Here is a 22,196-nt window from a genome sequence, read left to right on the forward strand (position 1 = left end):
ATCTTTGTTTCATTAATGCTGGTAAAAGGGGAAGAATATTTGCATTCTAACAATCACAAATTATATTTGGAAATGAGATTTATTCCAGTATGTCGAGCAATCCAATCAAAATAGTGTACCACTTTTGTATAAAGACCAGGCTTTCCCCTTTCACCACAGGTTTCACGTCTGCTCACAATGCCCCAAAGATATCCCACATTGTTAGGGTCAAAGCAAACCAAAGGTCCTCCTGAATCGCCTTTACAGGCATCTACAGAACCATCATACGTACCTAAAATAAGAAAAAACAAAGAGTTCCCTATGAACATTCTTTATTTTATATTTTTAAGCAGAATTTCACATATTTCACATATTCACTGAAAACATACTACTATACATATGCAGTATATTACTTGTATGCTATGATTTTTAATCTAAAGTATTTGTAGTTCATTCGGTTAAACAATTATCCCTCCGTTTATTATTTTATTTTACTTTATTTTAGTATTTTTTATATTTGCATCTTGTCTTTTCTCCAGGAGTTCAAGGTATACACACAAGATTCCTTGTTCCTGTTTTTGCCACAACCAACCATCCTGTGAGGTATTGAGAGATTATGATTGAATTGATAGCAATTAATTCAATGTCAGCGTTAAGCTTCTATGGCTGAGGTAAACCTGAACTCACATCTCAGATCCCTACTTCAATATGTGAACCTTTATTCTTTACTGGCTTTTAATACTGAATTAAAACAATGTCCAATTTGGAAGAAAACCCAAAGTGCATAAAAACCTGTGGTCCCAGAACTGGATGGATGCGGCCAATGAAATTCTTTCTCAAACAATGTTTAAATTACCTATCCATAATTGGTTTGTGATGGCTGGAAAGGAATGCATTCTAGATTGGGATGATATAGTTAATATTGAAATTTTTGATCACCAGACCAACATTTGATGGCCCATTCTATCTACCAGCTCAGGTAATGGTGTCAGAATGGAGGTAAGAATTATTCATTTCATGCTCACCGGCACATTCCATTCCTTTGAAATATCGATTCTTGTAGATTTCTGAACAGTTATCCATTAGATTAACATAACCCCACTTAAGAGTATATTGCCTTGTAGATCCTAAACAAGAAATGGGAAAGAGACAAATAAATCAATACCAAAGCTTAATTACAAAAAGATTTCTAATAGGTTGCCAAATCTTTCTAATGTTTTAAAATCCAAATTGACTTAATTGATCCATTTCTTTTTGTGACAAATAATTAATTACATTTTTTAGAAATCATGTATTTCTTCTTTCAAGATGTATACATTGTAGGGCATTTTTCAAATCCTATTTAAGAATATTCTATTTTGCCCATTTTTTTCCTTGTGGTGTTGAAAGTTAAGCGAGACAGTTGTTAAATGAACATGTGGGCTGTTAAATGGAGCATGGGGTGCTTCAAAGGTGGGCCAAGGCCTACCCCATCCCTTATTACCCCTTTTTCCACTCTCCCTCCTTGGGGTGACTACAGCCCTTGGACCTGCTTCCCCCCACACCAGATCCCTGCAGACATTCCCTCTTTTCACCAGGTCGCTTCCTTTGGCCTCTTCCCTGTCATCCATTGCACACTTATAATTAGAAGATCTCCAGAGCTCTGGCACTTTCCACAGTTCTGTACAGACTGCATTAGGAATGCAGAATAGTATGGTCTGTCCCTAGGCCACGTGGCAGCCTCTGGGAAATGGATGCCATTTTGACATGCTAGGAATAAGTGGCCTGCCCTCTTTCCCCAACAGCCTTCGGAGGTTTAGATAGACTATGAACATATTCATTCCAAAGAAAACAGTTTTATAATCTCACCAAATAGTAAGCATTAATTACCTTCACCAAGTCCCCAGCCAGATACTTTACACTGTTGACCGCCTCTGAACATATATTGTGACCAGGGAATGCATAATGGCACAGTATCAGGAGGAGAACATGGTTTCCCTCGATTTTTCGTTTGCATCTCCAGCAAAGCAATATCATTTTCATACGTTTCAGAGTTATAGTTCTCATGTATGATCATGTTCTTTAAAGAATATGTTTCTACCCTGTTATCGAACCGTAAAAGGTTTAATGTCCCAGTCCAAATCCTATAAATTTGAAGATGGCTCCTCCTAGCAAAAAGAAAATGGAAAAAAAAGAGAAGAGAAATATTGTTTAAGGTATAACTTGATAGGAAAGTAAATTTGGCTCCAATTAGATTTTGAGTTGATTAAGGAGCAAAGTGTTTTATATAGTTATTTTCAGGGGTAGGAATCAGCTGGTTCGTACCAGTTCAGCGAACCAGTAGCTCTGATAATCAGCTGAGAGCGAACTGGTTCACTCCAACGATTATGTCCCCCCCCCATCTGCACTCGCGCTTTACTTATCATGCCTCAGTTGTGTTACTCCCCAAAAAGTAATGTGGAAGGGAGGTTTTGGTAAAACTGCGCATGCGTGCACAGCGATCTCCGAATTGGTTATTAAACCGGCAGGATCCCACCACTGGTTATTTTCCACTTTTAGTGACATACTTTACCCAATTGATAGGAAGGCAGATTCTTAATAAACATTAGAGAAAATCTATGATCGAAGTATAGGAATACTTCGATCATAGATTCAATTAGCCAAAGTTGTGGTGAGATCCGTCTGCTGAATGTATTCAAGCGGACGCTACATGGGGTTCTATTAGGAGTGATTACTGCAATTTGGATTCCTGAACCCAGCAGCAGAGTCAATGGTGTGAATATTCTACCCTTTTCAACTTCATGAATCTAGGATTTTATAGGTATTTTTATCGATGTTTCTAACATTCATTAGAGAGTTTGTATTTAGTCACTTCTGAAGCTCTACCAGAGCACTCAATGCTCTATCTCAGAGGTGGGGAATGATTTGTCTTATATGAATTGTGGACTTCAACTCCCTGAATTACTGAGCTAGCCATGCTGGCTCAGGAATTGTGGGAGTTGAAGTCCACAATTCATAAACAGGCCATCATTCCCCATCCCTGCTCTAGGGGAATGTGTATGTAGATAAGCATTTGTACACAGATGCTTTAAACACAAGCACCCATGTCTATTTCTCTACTTGTCTAATCTCACAAGCACTATATAAATAGAATAGAATAACAGAGTTGGAAGGGACCTTGGAGGTCTTCTAGTCCAACTCCCTGCTTAGGCAGGAAACCCTACACCACTTCAGACAAATGGTTATCCAACATCTTCTTAAAAACTTCCACTGTTGGAGCATTCATAACTTCTGGAGGCAAGTTGTTCCATTGATTAATTGTTTTAACTGTCAGGAAATTTTTCCTTAGTTCTAAGTTGGTTCTCTCCTTGTTTAGTTTCCACCCATTGCTTCTTGTTCTACCCTCAAGTGCTTTGGAGAATAGGTTGACTCCTTCTTCTTTGTGGCAACCTCTGAAATATCGAGACACTGCTATCATGTCTCCCCTAGTCCTTCTTTTCATTAAACTAGACATACCCAGTTCCTGCAACCATTCTTCATATGTTTTAGCCTCCAGTCCCCTAATCATCTTTTTTGCTCTTCTCTGCACTCTTTCTAGAGTCTCAACATCTCAACATATACTGAACTTCGAGATGGCTTTCCTACCTCTATCCACATTCAAGCACAACTCTACATAATCCAAAGGACCTTGGAAGTAGGTCCACAAGGTAAAACCAAATACCAGCAGACATACCTCTGTAAAATAGTGGGCAAAGTAAAGAGACAGGATGTTGATTCAGGCAAATCAACAGCTCTTTATTCGGTAAAACAAGTAGGACCCATCAACTTGCCAATCTGACAGTTCTCCCTTTTATAGGGAGCTGTCAGACGGCTCAACCAATGAGATTTTTCAGTCCTAATATTTAACACCTTCTTCCTCACAAACATACGTTACAAGTAGAATTTGATCCTCTGTTATTATATTTCCAGGACCACGTAGGTAACTTTGAATAGATTTCTTAAGGAAACTTTTATAACTAACAATTGTTGGGCTGTTACAGTTTCAATATAAGATTTTAGCTGAAGTTCCTGTTTTCCTTTAATCGTCGCTACAAGAAAGTCCCAATCACCTTAATGTAAAACTTTAAGGAGTTATAACAATACAAAAGATTTCCTACTGAACACAATGTGCAGCTGTCAAAACCCAACAGCCTCCAATGTACGTCCCACCACAGTCCAATGGATACTCTTTGCCTCTAATAGCCACTTGCCAGGGAAATTCAAGCTATTAAAAAGGGGAAAGAGACAAAAAAAAATCAGTGTAACTATTATTATTACGGATTATTACAGATACACTTTTAAAAGCCAGAACAGATTTTGATAAAATTTACATAAATACACAGCAAGCTCTTACTGTTTTGCCCATTGGTGGATTTATTTAATCTACAGAGATAGCAAAATGTGTAGAATAAATAGCAATTCTCCAAATATTACAGAACATTAATTTACTTGTGCTGTCCATTCTGGCTCTCTATCGTAGAGAAAGAGAGAAGGGAGAAATAAGAAAGCAGGATTGAAAGTATAACAGCAACTTGACTTTGCTGTTGTTTTTCTTTTGAAAACATTTTGCTTCTCATCTAAGAAGCTTCTTCAGCTCTGACAGAATAGTGGGGGATGGAGGGATTTATATTCCTTGCAGACAATTTACAGGGACTCTCTAAAAGGATGCAAATTACCAGTTGTCTCCTGAAAAAGCCCCTTTGGGACAACCATGACCTGGATGACTGAGAATCTCTAAAGACCTTTATAACATGGAATTAATTCCTCATTATAGTCTCCAGATTTTCTCTTTTTGAACAATCATTAGATTAGAGGTACTCCTCAATTTATGAACACAACTGAGCCCAAAATTTCCCTTGCTAAGAGAGACAGTGAGGGAGTTTTGCCCCATTTTACAACTTTTCTTGCCACAGTTGTTAAGTGATTCGCTGCAGTTGTTAAGTTAGTTCAATGGTTGTTAAGTGAATCTGGCTTCCCTTTTGACTTTGCTTGTAAAAAGGTTGCAAAAGGTGATCACATGACCCCAGGACACTGCAACCATCATAAAACATGCCAGTTGTCAACCATCCAAATTTTGATCACGTAACCGTGGGGATACTGTATAAATGGGCAAAACAGTCATAAGTCACTTTTTTTCATTGCCGTTGTAATTTTGACTGGTCACTAAATGAATAGTTGTAAGGACTGCCTGTATTGCAGAGGTGGTATTCAGCAGGTTCTGACCAGTTCTGAAGAACCGGAAGCAGAAATTTTGAGTAGTTCAGAGAACCGGTAAATACCACCTCTGACTGGCCCCGCCCCCATCTATTCTCTGCTTCCCGAGACCCAGCTGCAGTAACCCTTCCTGGGGTGGGGAGGGAATGGAGATTTTACAGTATCCTTCCTCTGCCATGCCCACCATATGCCACGCCACGTCCACCAAGCCACATCCACAGAACTGGTAGTCTAAAAATTCGAATCCCACCACTGCTGTATTGCACCCCATTAGTATATTATTTATGCATTCTTATCAATGTTATCGTTTAACCAAATGCCACCTTTTGCGTTTACCGGTTGTGCAGTAAATCCACCAATGATTCTCTTCCGACGAGTAACTGCGTGATTTCTAATGCCACAGGATATTACTGGAAGCAAAGTCTTTATCCTTTTTCTTTCTTTAATAAAATAAATAAGCAGTGTCATAATACTCATAGGCTAAGGTTTTTTAATGCCTTTATTATTAAAGATTTAATATTAGCTATTTCTATTTTTTTTTTTTTACTTTTAGAGAGTTATTATCCCAAATGTCCATTGAAAATCAATATGGTAAAATTCTAATGACAAGTGTAAAATCTGAGTTATGTTCAGAGCCACTTTAAAAATGGATGATATTTCAGTTTAGCAAATTGCTTTACATTCAACTGATGTATATAACCCTACTTGAACATTGTCACATCCCTAGAATTTACAAATGTGAAAAAAGAGAAGATTGTTTTTAAATATGAGGTTTTATAGTAATTTATCTACACATTTACCTTCATCCATGGACTCTATAACTTGATTTGATTCTTCTGCAAAAAAAAAAAACATTACAATTGAGTTGAAAGTACTGTAAAAGAAATGTCCATACATACATACATACATACATACATACATACATACATACATACATACACACACACACACACACACACATACATATACACATACATACATAAATACATATATACATACATACATACATACATACATACATACACACACACACACACACACACACACATACATACATACAGGTTTTGGTGTATTCGGGTCTTTTCCCGTGTAAGATTGAGAGAATCTTGGCAACATTTCGAAGAGGTCACACTCGTTATCTTCAGGCTGGTGCCTGAAGATGGCAGCTCCGATCATGTTTTGCTCGCACAAGCACGAAGCCTAAGGCACCAGCCTGAAGATGACGAGTGTGACCTATATATATATATATAGGGTTTTGGGTAGGAGCTCCAGTCTTTCTATAAATCTTGGTGGGGGTGTGTGGAGTGCTGGCTTTGTTTCAGTAAGTGGAATGATTGGTTGTGTGGTTGTATCATGATTGTTAGATTGGTGCTGATTGGTGCTGGCTGTGTGTCCGTTGTTTTGTGTTGTAATGGCCTGGGTGGTGGGTGGGGCTTGTTTGTTGACTATGGCTGGTTTACAGATGTCTGGTAGGTGGGAGGTATCGTCACGTTTATTCATGTTGTGGGGGTGTTTCTCTATTTCGATAGCTTCCATAATTATTCTCTTGTTGAAGTGTTCAGTTATGGAGATTAACCTGATTCCTTCAAAATTAATTTCATGTCCTGTAGCTTTAAGCAGCTGGAAAAGGGAGGAAGTTTTGATTAGTTCCCATCCATTACTTCCATTGAATCCATTGGGGACAGAGCAGGGGTGGGTTCTTGCCAGTTCTAACCTCTTCTATGGAAGAGGTTCCACAAATCTACAGTGCCGTTTAGAACCTGTTCCAGCTCCCTCTCCCCGCCCGTCCGCACATCATCAAAATGAAGAGCGAGAGGAGGAATTCTGGGAGTTGAACTCCACAAATTTTAAAGCTGTCAAGTTTGAACACCCCTGGATTTTTTTTCTAAAGGGTTAGGGGTGCAAGAGTCTTATAACTTGACAGCTTTAAGACTTGCGTGCTTCAAATGCCAGAGTTTCTAATATAATTAAATATCTCCTTTTGTAGAATTTCAATACCTCCTTTGGGCCCCTATTAGTTTTCTAGCATTACAAGTACTTTGATTCTAAAATACTTTTATCACATTCAGCCAGACCACCTGAGAGTCTAAGGCCGGGATGTCGAACCTATGACACGCTGAGCCACTTGTCAGCTGGCCAGCGCGCATACGCGCGCTGGCCAGCTGAATTCACCCGTTTTAAAAGCTATTTTTCGCCCTCCACGGGCTCCAGGGGCTTTATAGGAACCTGGGGAGGGCAAAAAGAGCCTCCCCTGCCCTCTGGAGGTTTCATGAGCTTCCCTGAAGCCTCCGGAGTGCAAAAAAACGCCCCTATGGGCAAACTGGAAGTTTGGGAACGGACTTCCGGTTTGCTCGGAGGGTCGTTTTGAGCGCTCCGAAGGCTTCAAGGAAGCCTTCTGAAGGTCACTGAAGCCTTCGGAGTGCTTAAAACGACCCTCCAAGCAAACCAGGAGTGACTTCCGGTTTGCTCGGAGGGCTGTTTTGACTGCTCCGGAGGCTTCAGGGAAGCCTCCTAAAGGTCCCTGAAGCCTACAATACAATACAATACAATACAATACAATAGTAGAGTTGGAAGGGACCTTGGAGGTCTTCTAGTCCAACCCCCTGCCTAGGCAGGAAACCCTATACCGTTTCAGACAAATAGCTATCCAACATCTTCTTAAAGACTTCCAGTGTTGGGGCATTCACAACTTCTGGAGGCAAGCTGTTCCACTGATTAATTGTTCTCACTGTCAGGAAATTTCTCCTCAGTTCTAAGTTGCTTCTCTCCTTGATTAGTTTCCACCCATTGCTTCTTGTTCTACCCTCAGGTGCTTTGGAGAATAGTTTGACTCCCTCTTCTTTGTGGCAACCTCTGAGATATTGGAATAATGCTATCATGTCTCCCCTAGTCCTTCTTTCTCTTAAGCTAAACATACCCAGTTCCTGCAACCGTTCTTCATATGTTTTAGTCTCCAGTCCCCTAATCATCTTTGTTGCTCTTCTCTGCACTCTTTCTAGAGTCTCCACATCTTTTTTACATCGTGGCGACCAGAACTGAATGCAGTATTCCAAGTGTGGCCTTACCAAGGCATTATAAAGTGGTATTAACACTTCACGTGATCTTGATTCTATCCCTCTGTTGATGCAGCCTAGAACTGTGTTGGCTTTTTTGGCAGCTGCTGCACACTGCTGGCTCATATTTAAATGGTTGTCCACTAGGACTCCAAGATCCCTTTCACAGTTACTACTACTGAGTAAGGTATCACCTATACTGTACCTGTGCATTCCGTTTTTGTTGCCTAAATGTAGAACCTTACTCTTTTCACCATTGAATTTCATTTTATTAGATAGTGCCCAATGTTCAAGTTTGTCAAGATCCTTCTGTATCTTAAGCCTATCTTCTGGAGTGTTGGCTATTCCTGCCAGCTTGGTATCATCTGCAAATTTGATGAGTTCCCCATTTATTCCCTCATCCAAATCATTGATGAAGATGTTGAAGAGTACTGGGCCTAAAACAGAGCCTTGGGGTACTCCACTGCATACTTCCCTCCATGTAGATGCAGTTCCATTGAGAACTACACGTTGAGTGCGGTTGGTCAGCCAGTTACCAATCCATCTGGTGGTGATGCTGTCTAACCCACATTCTTCTACTTTATCTAGTAGTAGGTTATGGTCTACCTTATCAAAAGCCTTACTGAAGTCCAAGTAAACTATATCAATGGCATTCCTCTGGTCCACTAATTTTGTCACATTATCAAAGAATGCAATAAGATTAGTCTGGCATGATCTGTTTTTGACAAATCCATGTTGGCTTTTGGCTATTACTTTGTTTGCTTCTAGGTGTTCGCAAATTCGTTGCTTGATTATTTTTTCCAGAATCTTTCCTGGTATTGAGGTTAGGCTGATAGGTCTGTAGTTTCCTGGATCTAATTTTTTCCCTTTTTTGAAGATGGGAACCACATCAGCTCTTTTCCAGTCCTCTGGTAGTTCCCCGGTGTTCCAGGATCTCTGAAAGATATAATTCAGTGGTTCTGAGATCTCGTCTGCTAGTTCCTTCAGAACTCTGGGGTGTAATCCATCCGGTCCTGGTGATTTGAACTCATCTAGGGTAGACAGGTGCTCACTTACCATTTTCTTCCCTATTTCAATTTGTGTTCCTAATTTTGTGGTGCTGCTTTTGATAGGTTGGACTGTTTTATCCCTTTGTGTAAAGACAGATGCAAAACATGAGTTAAATAGTTCTGCTTTCTCCCTGTTGCTTGTCACCTTCTTGCCACTTTCTCCTAGCAATGGACCAATTGTTTCCTTAACTTTTTTCTTGTTTTTAACATGTTGGAAGAAGCTTTTTTTGTTAATTTTTACTTTTGTGGCAAGCCTTTCTTCATTGTGAGCCTTAGCTTTCCTCACTTCATCTTTACAGGCTCGGGCTATTTGCTGATATTCTGCCTTAGTTATGTCCCCCTCCTTCCACTTTTTATACTTACTTTTTTTGTCTTTCAATTTGTCAGATAGTTGTTTATGCAGCCATGCTGGTTTCTTTTGGGAGCTGTTGTTTTTCTTCTTCATTGGTATTGTGTTAGACTGGGCTTTTCTAATCTCATTTTTCAAAATTTCCCAAGCTTCTTGAGTTGTTTTCCCCTCGAGGATACAGAGGGCCTCCGGGGGGGGGGGGGCGGAGGAGGCTGTTTTCACCCTCCCCAGGCTCCTATAAAGCCTCTGGAGCCTGGGGAGGACGAAAAAAGCATGCAGAAAATGGGGAGAGCACCTGTAGTGCGTGCATGCGCACTGGGGGGGTTCATTGCATTATGGGTGCAGCATGCCTGCACACGACCCCCCTGCGCTCCCCCCACTTATGGCACGTGAGCCAAAAAAGGTTTGCCATCGCTGGTCTAAGGTGAACAGTAGAACATATGAAGTTAATGCAGACCTGTTTTTGCCTAGCTATTGATGTGTTCACCTTTAAAACACAGGAAGAATAAATACAATCTCTCAATTTTCCTTACAAAGCAGACAATGAAAACACACAAAATTACAGAATGTTGATATTAGTAAAATATTATCTTTATAGTCTACATTTACTTTTTTTCTGTGGCCAAATTTACCTTTCTTGTTTCCTTCTGTTTCTATTGAAGTAGAATAATAGTTAACATTTATGGTAGGTGAAATTCTTATTATTTGTCTTTTAAATCTTATTTAACACCAAAGTATAGTTTCAAAAATATCACCTTGAAAGGTAGAGAAAGAAAATTATTGTATAATTAACTAATAAAAAATGATTGTATGCAACAAAATTCGTAAAGTTATTTTTTGGTATAAAAAGAATATGGAACTTAAAGCCAAAATCTCCACTGCGCTATTATTCATAGAAGCTAAAAAAAGATGCTATTATTTGCCATCCAGATTTTTGAAGCCCATATATGGAAGCCTTTGTTTAACATCCTATTTTTATTATTATTGCATATTAAATTTATTGTATATGTCATTTTCAACATATCTACAGCTCCTTTTCAAATCAAGATTCTCAAGGAAACAGATAGAACTTATTAAAATTATTCAGAGTAATTATTCCCCCAGACAAAAAGCCAGACAAATATCACTTTGTTTCCATCCCTACTAAGTGGTTTCCAGCAAAGAGCTGAGATGATAAAGAGACAATCCCATTTAAGAATAGAAAAATAAATAGAGGAAAAAAACATACAAAGAATTTTACCTTCTTTAGTTCTTCCAGTTTTATCACCTAATGAAAATAAACACGAATACAAATAAATGATTTAAAACGTTAAAAGGTGCCTTTTTTATGCACAATTACATATTCAGACTATGACATGACGTGAACCAGCTTGTTTCAACCAACGTGATAAAATTAGGCCCATAAAACTCACTTTTTAAAAAAGTGATTGCATTCATTCCAAGTAAAATCCGTATCATATTAAAATGAATAATATACCAGCCTTCTGTAATAAGGTTTTCCCCAAACAAAGAAATCTTTGTCAGGTTTTCTACATTCTTTCAGCCACCATTGCCCTTGAGAAGTTAAGCTATTTGGACACACAGAGAGAAAAAAAACCGCTTGTATAAACCAGAGATTTTGAATTGCTAAACTATGAGATTTCTCTGGCCCACTTGCTTCATTGCTGGTGACTCCACTGACTTTCACCTGTGCCATGTCCTTCCCTTGGGAGCTATTTGGAGGACAAGGAGAAACCTTATGGATGCCATTTGGGATATCATTCTTCCAGAAAGACTGACAATATACAGTTAGTCTTTGACTTACGACCACAATTGAGCTCAAAAATTCTCTAGCTAAGTGAGACATTTGTTAAGTGGGTTCTGCCCCATTTTACAAATTTTCATGCCACATCTCTTACGTGGATCATTGCAGTTATTCAGTTAGTAACCCAGTTGTTAAGTGAATCTGGCTCCCCCATTGACTTTCCTTGTCAGAAGGTGGTCACATGACCCTGGGACATTTCAGCTGTCATAAGTATGAGTCAGTTGCTAAGCATCTGAATTTTGATCACGTCACCGTGGAGATGCTGCAGTGGTCGTAAGTGTGAAGGATGGTCATAAGTCACTTTTTTCAGTGCTGGTATAACTTTGAATGGTCACTTAATGAACTGTTGTAAGTTGAGGACTACCTGTTCATCCTACATTGCCTAGTAGAGAATATACATATGTTGTTTAGGACTGAATGTTTTTCTGCGGTTGTTTTTTTCCTGCTGACATTTGCAGAACAGGTAATCAAACTGCAATAGAAAAACAAGCAAGCTCGGAGAATACCAAGAATCCAACCGTAACCCTGCCTTACCAATGGCAAAATGTACTTTGGCCTTGTCAGTTGGGAAAATGTAAAGTGGTTCCTGCCAGTTTGTGGCATAAGCTTTTCCCGTTGTGGAAAGGAATTCTTTGAAATCAGTTCAGCCGTTCTCTCATTCCAGATCATACAAAGTTTTGAAATCAACTAACTCCATCCAGCCATTTCATCTGATTCACTCTTTTTCCAGTGAGGGAAATGGGGATTAGATGAAATCTAATGTTACAAAGCAGGTGTTCCCCTTGCCCTTCTTCTAAGGAGATGCATAAAACCAAGAAGGAAGGCTTCTAAGCGAAAGCCTTGCCCTTTGATCTCATTCAACTCTTCAACCAATCTTGTTTGACCTCCTTGTTGTAAATCAGATTGATAATCAGATCATTTCCTGACTGTCATTTGTTATTTTATGCTTATCATATTCACCCAACTGGAATCCAGCTATTGAGCTGCGGTGGCACAGTGGTTAGAATGCAGCACTGCAGTCTCTGCCACGCATTTGCCATGGGCGCGGCATATGCGGGAGACACATGTGTGCATGCCTGGGGGCAGAGTGAATGCAGGGGTGGGTGCTCGCATTGCGATCATCCTTGCGCCCTGTTTTGGGCCTCAAAAGCCTCCTGTACCAGCCTGGAAGCCAAAAATGGGTGGGGGGGACAGGTGCATGTGCAGGGAAGAGCAGGTTGTCATGCACGCATGCATAGGGCAGGGGCATATGTGCATGCATAGGGTAGTGCACAAAAGGGGGGGTGGCACACGCATTGCATTATGGGAGTTGGGACACGCTTTGGCACGCGATGACAAAAAGGTTAGCCGTCACTGCTCTATTATACACTAGTTTTAAATAGCAATAATAGCTGATTCCAAACTGATATCTGAAACTTATTCAAGTGCTTATATCCATGGGGGAAATTACGGTTTTAACCTAGCCATAGATAATTTTCGAAAGCAATGCTTACAATTGTGTTCGTCTTCTCCTGTTAGGCAATCCAGTTCATTATTACACACGTAGCTGCTTGGAATACACACATCTGAGTTACAATGGAACATGTTCCTTTTGCAGGCTATTGGAAAAGAAATAATTATATAATAAGTAAAGGTTTGTTAAAAGTTATGCTAAGCACTGTGCAATAAATACATATGTGTATATAGAACAGATGCGTGTAGAAAAGGAACATACCTTTGCAACATAATTCATCACTTGAATCACCACAGTCATTCATTCCATCACATGTTCTCATTAAAGAGATGCATTTTCCATTGACACAGCGGAATTCTCTGGCGTTACAGCCTGACAAGTTGAATTTTAAAAAAAACAATTGTTAATCATGGTGTGGAAAATAAAATGGCTAAATTGGGTTGCTCCAACATGTTGCCTTTCAAATGTGCCGGAATATAGATAGGTCCCACTATCTTCAGTTACAGGTAGTCCTTGACTTAGAACAGTTTGTTTAGTGACCATTTGAAGTTACAACGGCACTGGAAAAAGTGACTCGTGATCATTTTTCCCACTCCCCACGCCATTGCAGCCTCTCCATGGTCACATGATCAAACTTCAGCCACCTGGCAACTGACTCATATTTATCATGGCTCCAGTGTCCCAGGTCATGTGATCACTTTTTGCAACCTTCTGAGAAGTAAAGTCAATAAGGTATCCAGATTCACTTAACAACCATATTACTAACGTAAGAACTGCAGGTATTCACTTAACAACCATGGGAAGAAAAGTCATAAAATGGGGCAAAACTCACTTAACAAATGTCTCACTTAGCAACAGAAATTTGGGGCTCAATTGTGGTCGTAAGTCAAGAACAACCTGTATTAACATCTCTGGAAAGCATCAGTCGAATTTTTGGGGAGAACATTCTGAAAACAAGAGCAGCTTGACAATGGAACCATCTCATGAGGAAGGTAGTAACTCCTCTTCCTGGAATGAATTTAAGTGAACACTGGAGAGATGTCTTTCAGGGATATTTCACTTTGGCTTGAAGGACAGAAGAGAAGATTGAACTCATTGACCGTAATCAGCGGTGGGTTTCACATTTTGTTTCCACCGGTTCGCCACACACATGCACACTCACTCCATGGACACATGTGCCCCTTCCACGCATATACACGGCCTTCTGTGCATGCACTTTGCTTTTACACACGCCTTCTGCACATGCATCTGACCTCAAAAACGTGCCTACATAGGACGGCATAGAGCAAGGACAGGTGGGCCAGTGAGCGGGCCCACCCGCGATTTCTGCTACCAGTTTGGGCGAAGTTGTCTGAACCAGCTGAATACCACTTCTGACCATAATGCCCTCTTCTAATTGAATCAATTACGATTCAGTCATATCCACCCACAAAAAAAACCCCGCTACTAAGGCCAGATCATTGCAGTGGCTACAAATATGCTGAGAGAATATAAAGAGAATATGCCTCGGTGGAACAGTGAAAATCAGTATTTTGCATTATATTTTATTGCAGACTACTTTTGTCTCTAACTTATAATTACAATATCAGAAATTGCTAGTTATTTACACTATATATTTTACCAACCTCTGTATTCTGCACTACATGTCACCTTAGCCAACTTCCCAGTGGTCAAACTCATTCTCCTTAACTCACACTCAGCCAGCCTGGTCTCTATCCCTCTGCAGGTTGCTTTAAGGCATTCAAGTGACCCCTGGTCTTCGTCTGGGTCAATAGCTTCTCTCCTATCAGCTCCTCTGTACAATTCAGCAAAAAATAATCAAATCAAATCAAACATATTGAAATTTTCATCTCTCAGCATTGTAAAATTAGATGAATCACTTAGTTAACTAGCTTTTACTTTGCCACCCAACAAACAATACATCTATTATTGATCATTATCTATGATTTAGGGCATTTATCTTATTTAAGATTATCTTAAAAAATGATATGTCCAGAGAAAAAAGAGCAGGGGGAAGATGAGGAAGGAAGTTCAAAGGAAAAAATAGTGCACTGGGAAATGAAAAATGGAAAAAGAAAAGAATAGAGCTGGAGAAAGAAGATACACAAAAATATAACTGAAAAAAAAAGAAAGAATTATCTGTTTAGACATTAACCACAACAAAGCAGCAGAGAAAGCAGTGATATGTGCTACTTTCCAAGTAAAAAAAATGCACCACAAATTTTTTTACATTGAGTCCTTGTTATTCTCTGAGTTTTGTTGTTTGCTGGCAGGTATTTTATTACCCAACTAGGTAACATGATCAGTGCCAATGATGTTAGTAACTAGGTAATGGAATGTTTGCCAACAAATAATCAAGTTCATAGTGCACCAAGCATTCTGAAATTCAGTAGTGAGCTATGGATAGTCTCTTCTTTGGGATTTTATTTTTCGGTGGTATTAATAGTTTCTTCCATAAATCAGGAATAAAGAATCACTTCTTCCTCATTCACCTTCATTCCAATGAATTATTTGAAAGGAAAATTATTGAATCAAATAAAATAAGTGCTGTCCTCTTTTTAAAAACTTCTTGTTCTAAAGGAACAGGTATGTGATTGCTACAAAATATTATTTTTTTCAAGTTGTGGATTGCACTTTAATTTAATCACACATTTTTGCTCTGGCCTCATCCCTTTTTTCCTGACCATTCCAACTTTTGAATATTGGCCTCACTGCATCACACAAAACTGAATGAGGGTCTTGGCACCACAAAGTTTGCCCATGCTACTTGAAGTAAAGAGACTGAAATTTTATACATAGATGATATTGTCAACAGATTGTGATTTTTGTAATGATACTTGAAAATCTACATAGTGAAGGAAGCTCCTCTAATATATTTTCATTTATTTTTTTAAAAAGGAAAATATTGGAACAACTACAGTTCTCCAAAGAATATTTTATTTAAAGTTATTAGCACAAAAGCATTTTATTCTATTAGAGCAGGAGTGTAAAACTCAAGGCCCTGGAGTTGGAGTCGGCCCATGGAGTGCTTAGATATGGCCTGCAGGGCTGCCCTGAGAACAGTGAAGGACCAGCCCGTGGTGCCTCTGCCAGAGAAAACAAAGCTCAGGAGGGTTGCATGAGGCCCTCCTGAGGTCCATTTTTGCTGGCAGAAGGTTGCAGGAGGCCATCGCAACCTAAAACAGAGCTTGCGAGGGCTGTGGGAGGCACTCCCAACTCTGTTTTCACTGGCAGAGAGTTGCAGGAGGCCATCACAGCCAAAAACATAGCTTGGGAGCCCGTTTTCGCTGGCAGAGCACTTCAGCAACCACAAACGCCCCAACATGAGTGACACTGAGCTGGCCACGCCCACCCCAGCCCCCAAGGTCAAACACAACCCTGATGCAGCCCTCAATGAAATCAAGTTTGACACCCCTGTATTAGAGAATCTTACCTAGCAAAACCAATATGTCTACAGATCACGTTGGCTTCATTGATGGTTAATCCTTTCCCACATATGTATGATATCTCTGAGTTGCTCAGTTCAACCTGAACAATTCCTTCTGAGCTGGAATTTCTTGGATTGAAAAGAATATTAAAACGATCTAGAAAACACATCAAAATCTATTAATATATACTGTATGTTTCTGCACCTTACAGAAGACAGAGATTGATTCTATGAACTATAAACTGGCTAATCTACAGCAGTAATACACAAATGCTCCAATAAAACAACTTATGTAAATATCTACAAATATATACATTTGTAAAAAAAAATGCCACTAGAATATTTTTTGTAAAAATATGAGTTTAATAGAACTTTCTTCTGATTGTCAAGATTAGACAGTCCCCATCCCTCCAATTCATTTTAGTAGCCCACTTCTCACAATCCAGTGGTGGGTTTCAAATTTTTTTAGAACCTATTCTGTGAGTGTGGCTTATTTTGTGGGTGTGGCTTGGCAGTTATGTGACTGGGCGGGTATGGCCAACTTGACATCACTCATGCACACTCAGTCACATGACCACACCACCACCCCCAAGCCATGTGGCAAAATTTTGGGGGACTCCTATGAAGGGGGGGGGGGAAGAGAGGGGAAAACCTCCCAAAAATAGACAACTGGAGGATCAAGGGCCGAAATTAGGGAGATTGGAGAAGGCAGGACAGAGAGGAATCCAGTAGAAAACTATCACAGGCTGGGGAAAGAACCTTGGGAGATCGGAGGAGGCAAGACAGAGGGGAATCCAGTAGAAAACTATCGCACACTGGGCAAAGAACTTTGTGAGATCGGAGGACAGAGGGGAATCCAGGAGAAAACTCCTGAGCTTGCCGATGCTGTCTGGTGGATTGTGCTGCTGGACCTCTCCATGCTTCTCAGTTCACCACCTCCACTCCCAGGTATGGAACTTGACACCAAATTGGGCTAGGATAGTGCAGACGGGCAGGCGGGTGGGGGAGTGAGCCGGAAGTTACTTCCGGGTCCACCGTTCGAACCTCCTCTCATCGGATCGGTAACTTTCACCATCCGGTTCTCCTGAGCTGGTGCGAACCGGCAGAAACCCACACTGTCACAATCCTATTGTTCTTTGAGCCATTTATGAAAGAAAACCAGACCTAGGAAAGGGAAATACATAGTAATCTCTAGAATTTGGCCCAAAGTGAAATAGAATTACTCAAAGTACCTATCATTGTCAAAATACTTCTATATTGCATTTCAGTCTTAAAGTTTGTCACCTCCTACTAGTGTTAGCTGAAAAAGCAAAAAAGAAGTCTTTTTTTTTACCTCCAGGGTTACAACTACCCCTGTTCATAAATTTGCTGAATTTTTGACGACACTCGTAACTTTTTAGTTGACAGTAAGTTTGGAAGCTCCTTCTGACATTGGAACAAACTGAAGTGCCATTTTTGGGGCACTGGTAAGGTATTTTACACAGGCAGGTTCCTGCTACACACGTCTGCCAAGGCTCACAAAAAACTTTCTCACAAGATCGCTCTGTGTAATTGTTCTTCACACATTCCTCTATCAAGTAATTCTCTTGCTAGGAGAAAGAACAGAAACAAAAATTATGAAATTAACTCATTTTCTTAAGATTTTTAAATATATACTTCACAGGAGGTTTATTAACTGCTTAAAATACTCCTTAAAATATAGTAAGGAAAGTCTGTCAACCACAATTTAATTAAAATAAAAGCTTACCCCTTGTGCAAAAGCATGATGTGACAGGTACAGTATAAACAAAAGAACTGGTCCTTGTTTCATGATGAAGAAAAATCTGCACACCCAGAACAGATTCTTGCTCTCAAATCCTCTCTTAGTTGCCTGTGTTTAATTTTTAACTATAAACAAATATTTAAAATATAACGCTGAAATCAGTACAAGTCCCTCTCTACTGTGGTAGTTCTAGAATTTCTGACTCTTTTGAAAAGGTTCTTCGCCTCAGTTTCACCCCAAGTCCAAGAAAAGGCTGTTGTAAAAAATAATATAAAGAAAATGCCTAGTACAAATGTACTATTTTGTGCTTAATCCTTCAAATCCAGCCTCAACACTTTCAGTTTTCCACAGAGCACTTCCTTTATGTGCCTCTGTAGAAGAGTCCTAATACATCAATCATGACTGGCTGTTATTTGCATAATAAACAGTAAATTTACATCAGGGTTATGCTTGGTCAGTTGCTCAAATTCTTGGACTAGAAAGCTGTGCTAGAAAGGAGAGAGATGCAAGTAAGTTCTTCCTTATGTTGGAGAGGACAGAAATAATGCAGAATAGTACAAAATACAAATCAAATTATGAAACCATGGAATATCAAGCAATTTGACTAGAGTGTCAAGGTTCAAAATAGCATCCAAAATTAAATCAGAGTCCAAGGCAAAGTATTGCTCAAAGTTCCAATTTATTAAGAGAGCCATGTTGGCACATTTGGGAAAACCCGAATCTGAAAGCTTCCTGGTTTTCCCCACCCAGTTGAAAGTTCAAGATCTTGCCCCCAAAAGAGATAAGAGTGTTTTGTTACTGGATAGACACAGGTTGACAATGAATGCTGATAATTAAAAACTTAGTTAATATTTGGTGATTAATAAGTAGGATTTTGTAGATGCTCATAGAATGTTCTTGTTCTTTTTAAAATGTTTATTCATTAACAGATAATTCATTATGATAATAATAGTGAAATAACAACTCTAATTAGTGAAAACAATTTGGATATAAACTGTAAATTGGGACCTGGGAAAAGGACTTATCAATTTTATTAATACTTTTTAGTTTGGATTTTGTTATGAAGATGTAATTCTTTCTGGGTACCTATAAATTTTACTACAATTTAGATATAAACTATAATATGGGACCTGGGGAAAAGATTCATTAATTATATTTGTTTAGATTTTGTTATAAAGATGTAATCTTTCCTGGGTACTTATAAATTCTAGTAATAAATTTTTGTCTAGATTTATTATAAAGATGTTAGATAACTACAATAATAATAACGAAATGTTAATGGATAATGTTTAATGATTTTACATGGGTTGGCATTGATGAAAGCAATTGGATATAAGCCTGAAATTTATAGAAATAGCTAACAAATGCCAGTATGTGGTTGTATCCTTAAATACAAATGATTCTAGATAAAAGCACGTTTAAACAAATATAGTTAAATGAGAGTGATGGTACATTGATGGTATATAAAGATTTTTCATTTAAAATATATAATCCAATATGAATGAAGTATAAAGAATGATTGTGGTAGTAACGCACGAAATTTATTTGTAACCAATCGACATGCTTTCTGGAAGATGTAATGAAGAATGTTTTTGTGTGTGTGTGTGTGTTTAATTAAAACAATAAAAAAAACTTTAATTAAAAAAAAAGATCTTGCCCCCACACCCACAAGTCCATCACATGGTCCAAACTTCCCCTGCCATGCGGGTAGTTCCACCCATCCAGTTCCGGTCAGGTGCAGAGGTGTAGAGACAAAGGATGACCTTGGATTCTAGAAAAGAATTTTATTTTAGCTACATTGTTGCAAAAAATCAGGAGACTCAGACTGCGAGATCAAGATAAGCTTTATTTGGCCAAATGGCTCAGACAGTGTAAACCCACATTTGACGTCTGAGCGAGCTTCTTAGGGAGAAGCGTGTTCTTATAACTTCCTCAAAACAGCTAACACAGAAATATCTTAAAACATTTCTATTGGCTAAGCAGATTATATTGTGCTGTCCTTTCATGTCTAGGCTGCAGTTGGCATGCAGGAAGCACTAGTTACATACTGGCTTTTGCGGTTAAGCACTATACCTGACTCACAAGCGAGACCTCCAACTGACTTGGCCTACAACAGCAGATGTTATTTTTTGTGGTTTGACATTCAAGTTTCCTGAGTTCAAGTTTCTGGTTTTACTTCAAGACTCAGTAAATGTATAACAAGATAGAAGGAATAGACGCTCCCCCCCCCGCCGTAAAACTTATAGTCTGACCCCGTTTCATGTTATGTCCAAATCTCGCTTTATGTCCTGCCTTAGTCCCCCCCTTCAAGACTCTATTTTGTGTCTTGCCTCTTATTGTATCTTATTATGACATTTAGCATTGCATATGGCAAGATTAATATCTCAGGAGTACATATTAGCAATGCAAACATATAATACTATCAGTTCAGGATAATGATACATAGCAGTGAGAAGAAAAAAGACAAGTGATACATATAGAATGATTCTCAGATCTTACTCTCTGAAGGCACTTTCTCCAGTCCCCAGGGTGCATGTTCCAGTCCAACTGCTAGGTAGGCATAAATATGCATTTTTCCCACATAAAAGAAAACTCCATTTTCTCCTACACGCACCTATGTTCATGGAAAAAGGCATGGGTTCGGAGGTTCTTTTCATTAGTCCAGGCTTGCAAAGTTCCTGCCAGGAACATACCAGTAAATGGTTGTAATGGAGCTTCTTGCTTAGGGTCCTTTCGCTTATCCCTGAGAACTGAACCTTCAAACAGATAATGGGAACTGGTATTTCCAAGGGGAAAGTGGAAACATAATCCTGATGAGGATTGAATCGAGAGCCAAATTGGGAATCAGGGTGGCTGAAATGGCGTTGGGCATTTTTCAGTAGTCAAATTCCCCTCCCAACGGTTACTAGCGAGGGGGGGGCAGAAGCGAGAAGGTGACCTTCTGTTGGAAGAGGTTGTGGGCAGATGGAGACATACTGCAGGTTAATTTTACATGCACGAGTGTCTTTCTAGGGGCAAGGTACATTTCGGATGGACATTGTTCTTCTGACAGTGACCCCACAGGAATGCCAGGTTTCTGATAATGTTTGACGCACAAGGAGGGTGACCCTATGATTTCCATACCCATGGCTATGGGGCCAACAATGGATAGGTGATTCATCCCCAGCCTTTGGAGTGCATTATAAAAGTCACCTTGAGACTTGGCTTCTGCTGTGTTGGTTCTCCATCTACCATCTCTCTCAAGGACTATTGTGGCCCTGGTCTTTTCCCAAAGATCTGGGTCAACTGGAACTGCATTGTAAGATGAAGGGCCAGCAGACAAGCACAACCAGCACTTTTGACTTAGGGCAGGGTCAGACTGATTACTTAGGCTTTGACCCAATTCCAGTATTCTTAACATATAGTTCCCTTTTCTCAATTGTTGCAGGGGCCCGTTCTCCCTTTGTTCTATCCCACTTTTTACCGGGATTGTCAGAGGCTGGTCCTTAGGTCTTGGAGTTGGCCTATGGTTCCATCCCCATGCATAGACAATGCGCCTTTGGCGGGAGCGGACCTGTCCCAAAGCATCCACACCCTGTGACCTGATCCTGCCCTGTTCCTTGGGGTTCTCAACAGCCTCGGATCCTCCCTCAAGGGCAAGGGGGGGGTCACTCAGGCATTCTCACAACACTAGGAACTACTGTTCAGGATGTTATCACTCAGCAGGCCCTTTGCCAATAACAGGCAAAGCCATTAAAAAACTCATAATTGTCCTTTACAAAGAACCTACCCAATCACAATTCTCTTAATCTACAAAATCACCACGTCAGGAAGAAGGTTAGGGTTATATGTGACTTGGGAAAGGGCAATATCAATCTTAGGTGTTCCACAAAACCAACCCCTATTTGTAACATACAATGTCCACAGACCTAGGACTAATATAGCACTACAGAGAGCCCACTCCCAGGTTTCCTCAAACATAAGTGTCTCCAGGGGTTTCGTAATGCTGTCTGTCACAATCAATGATTTTTTGACTCAGCACCTGCCTTTCTGGGGAGGGAGCGAATCCAGTAGAATGAATATCCAACACAGCAAATCACAATAAGGGC

General features: G+C 39.7%; 1 protein-coding gene across 1 annotated transcript; it reads right to left on the reverse strand.

Moving 5' to 3' along the window:
* On the reverse strand, positions 1 to 18,336 carry LOC309395403 (complement factor I-like). Its single transcript, XM_081959600.1, has 13 exons — positions 18,094 to 18,336; positions 17,680 to 17,935; positions 16,353 to 16,503; positions 14,545 to 14,714; positions 13,181 to 13,291; positions 12,960 to 13,064; positions 10,903 to 10,929; positions 6,012 to 6,047; positions 5,548 to 5,651; positions 4,116 to 4,222; positions 1,849 to 2,126; positions 1,005 to 1,106; positions 1 to 271 (listed from the first exon to the last, which is right to left on the reverse strand). The coding sequence occupies exons 1-13, from the start codon at positions 18,154 to 18,156 to the stop codon at positions 54 to 56; spliced, it is 1,728 nt and encodes a 575-aa protein (XP_081815726.1). The 5' UTR covers positions 18,157 to 18,336; the 3' UTR covers positions 1 to 53.
* Between the last annotated feature and the right edge of the window lie 3,860 nt (positions 18,337 to 22,196).

The sequence above is a fragment of the Natrix helvetica genome, assembly GCF_964273705.1.
Source record: "Natrix helvetica genome assembly, chromosome: 7".
NCBI classification, from domain to species: Eukaryota; Metazoa; Chordata; class Lepidosauria; order Squamata; family Natricidae; genus Natrix; species Natrix helvetica.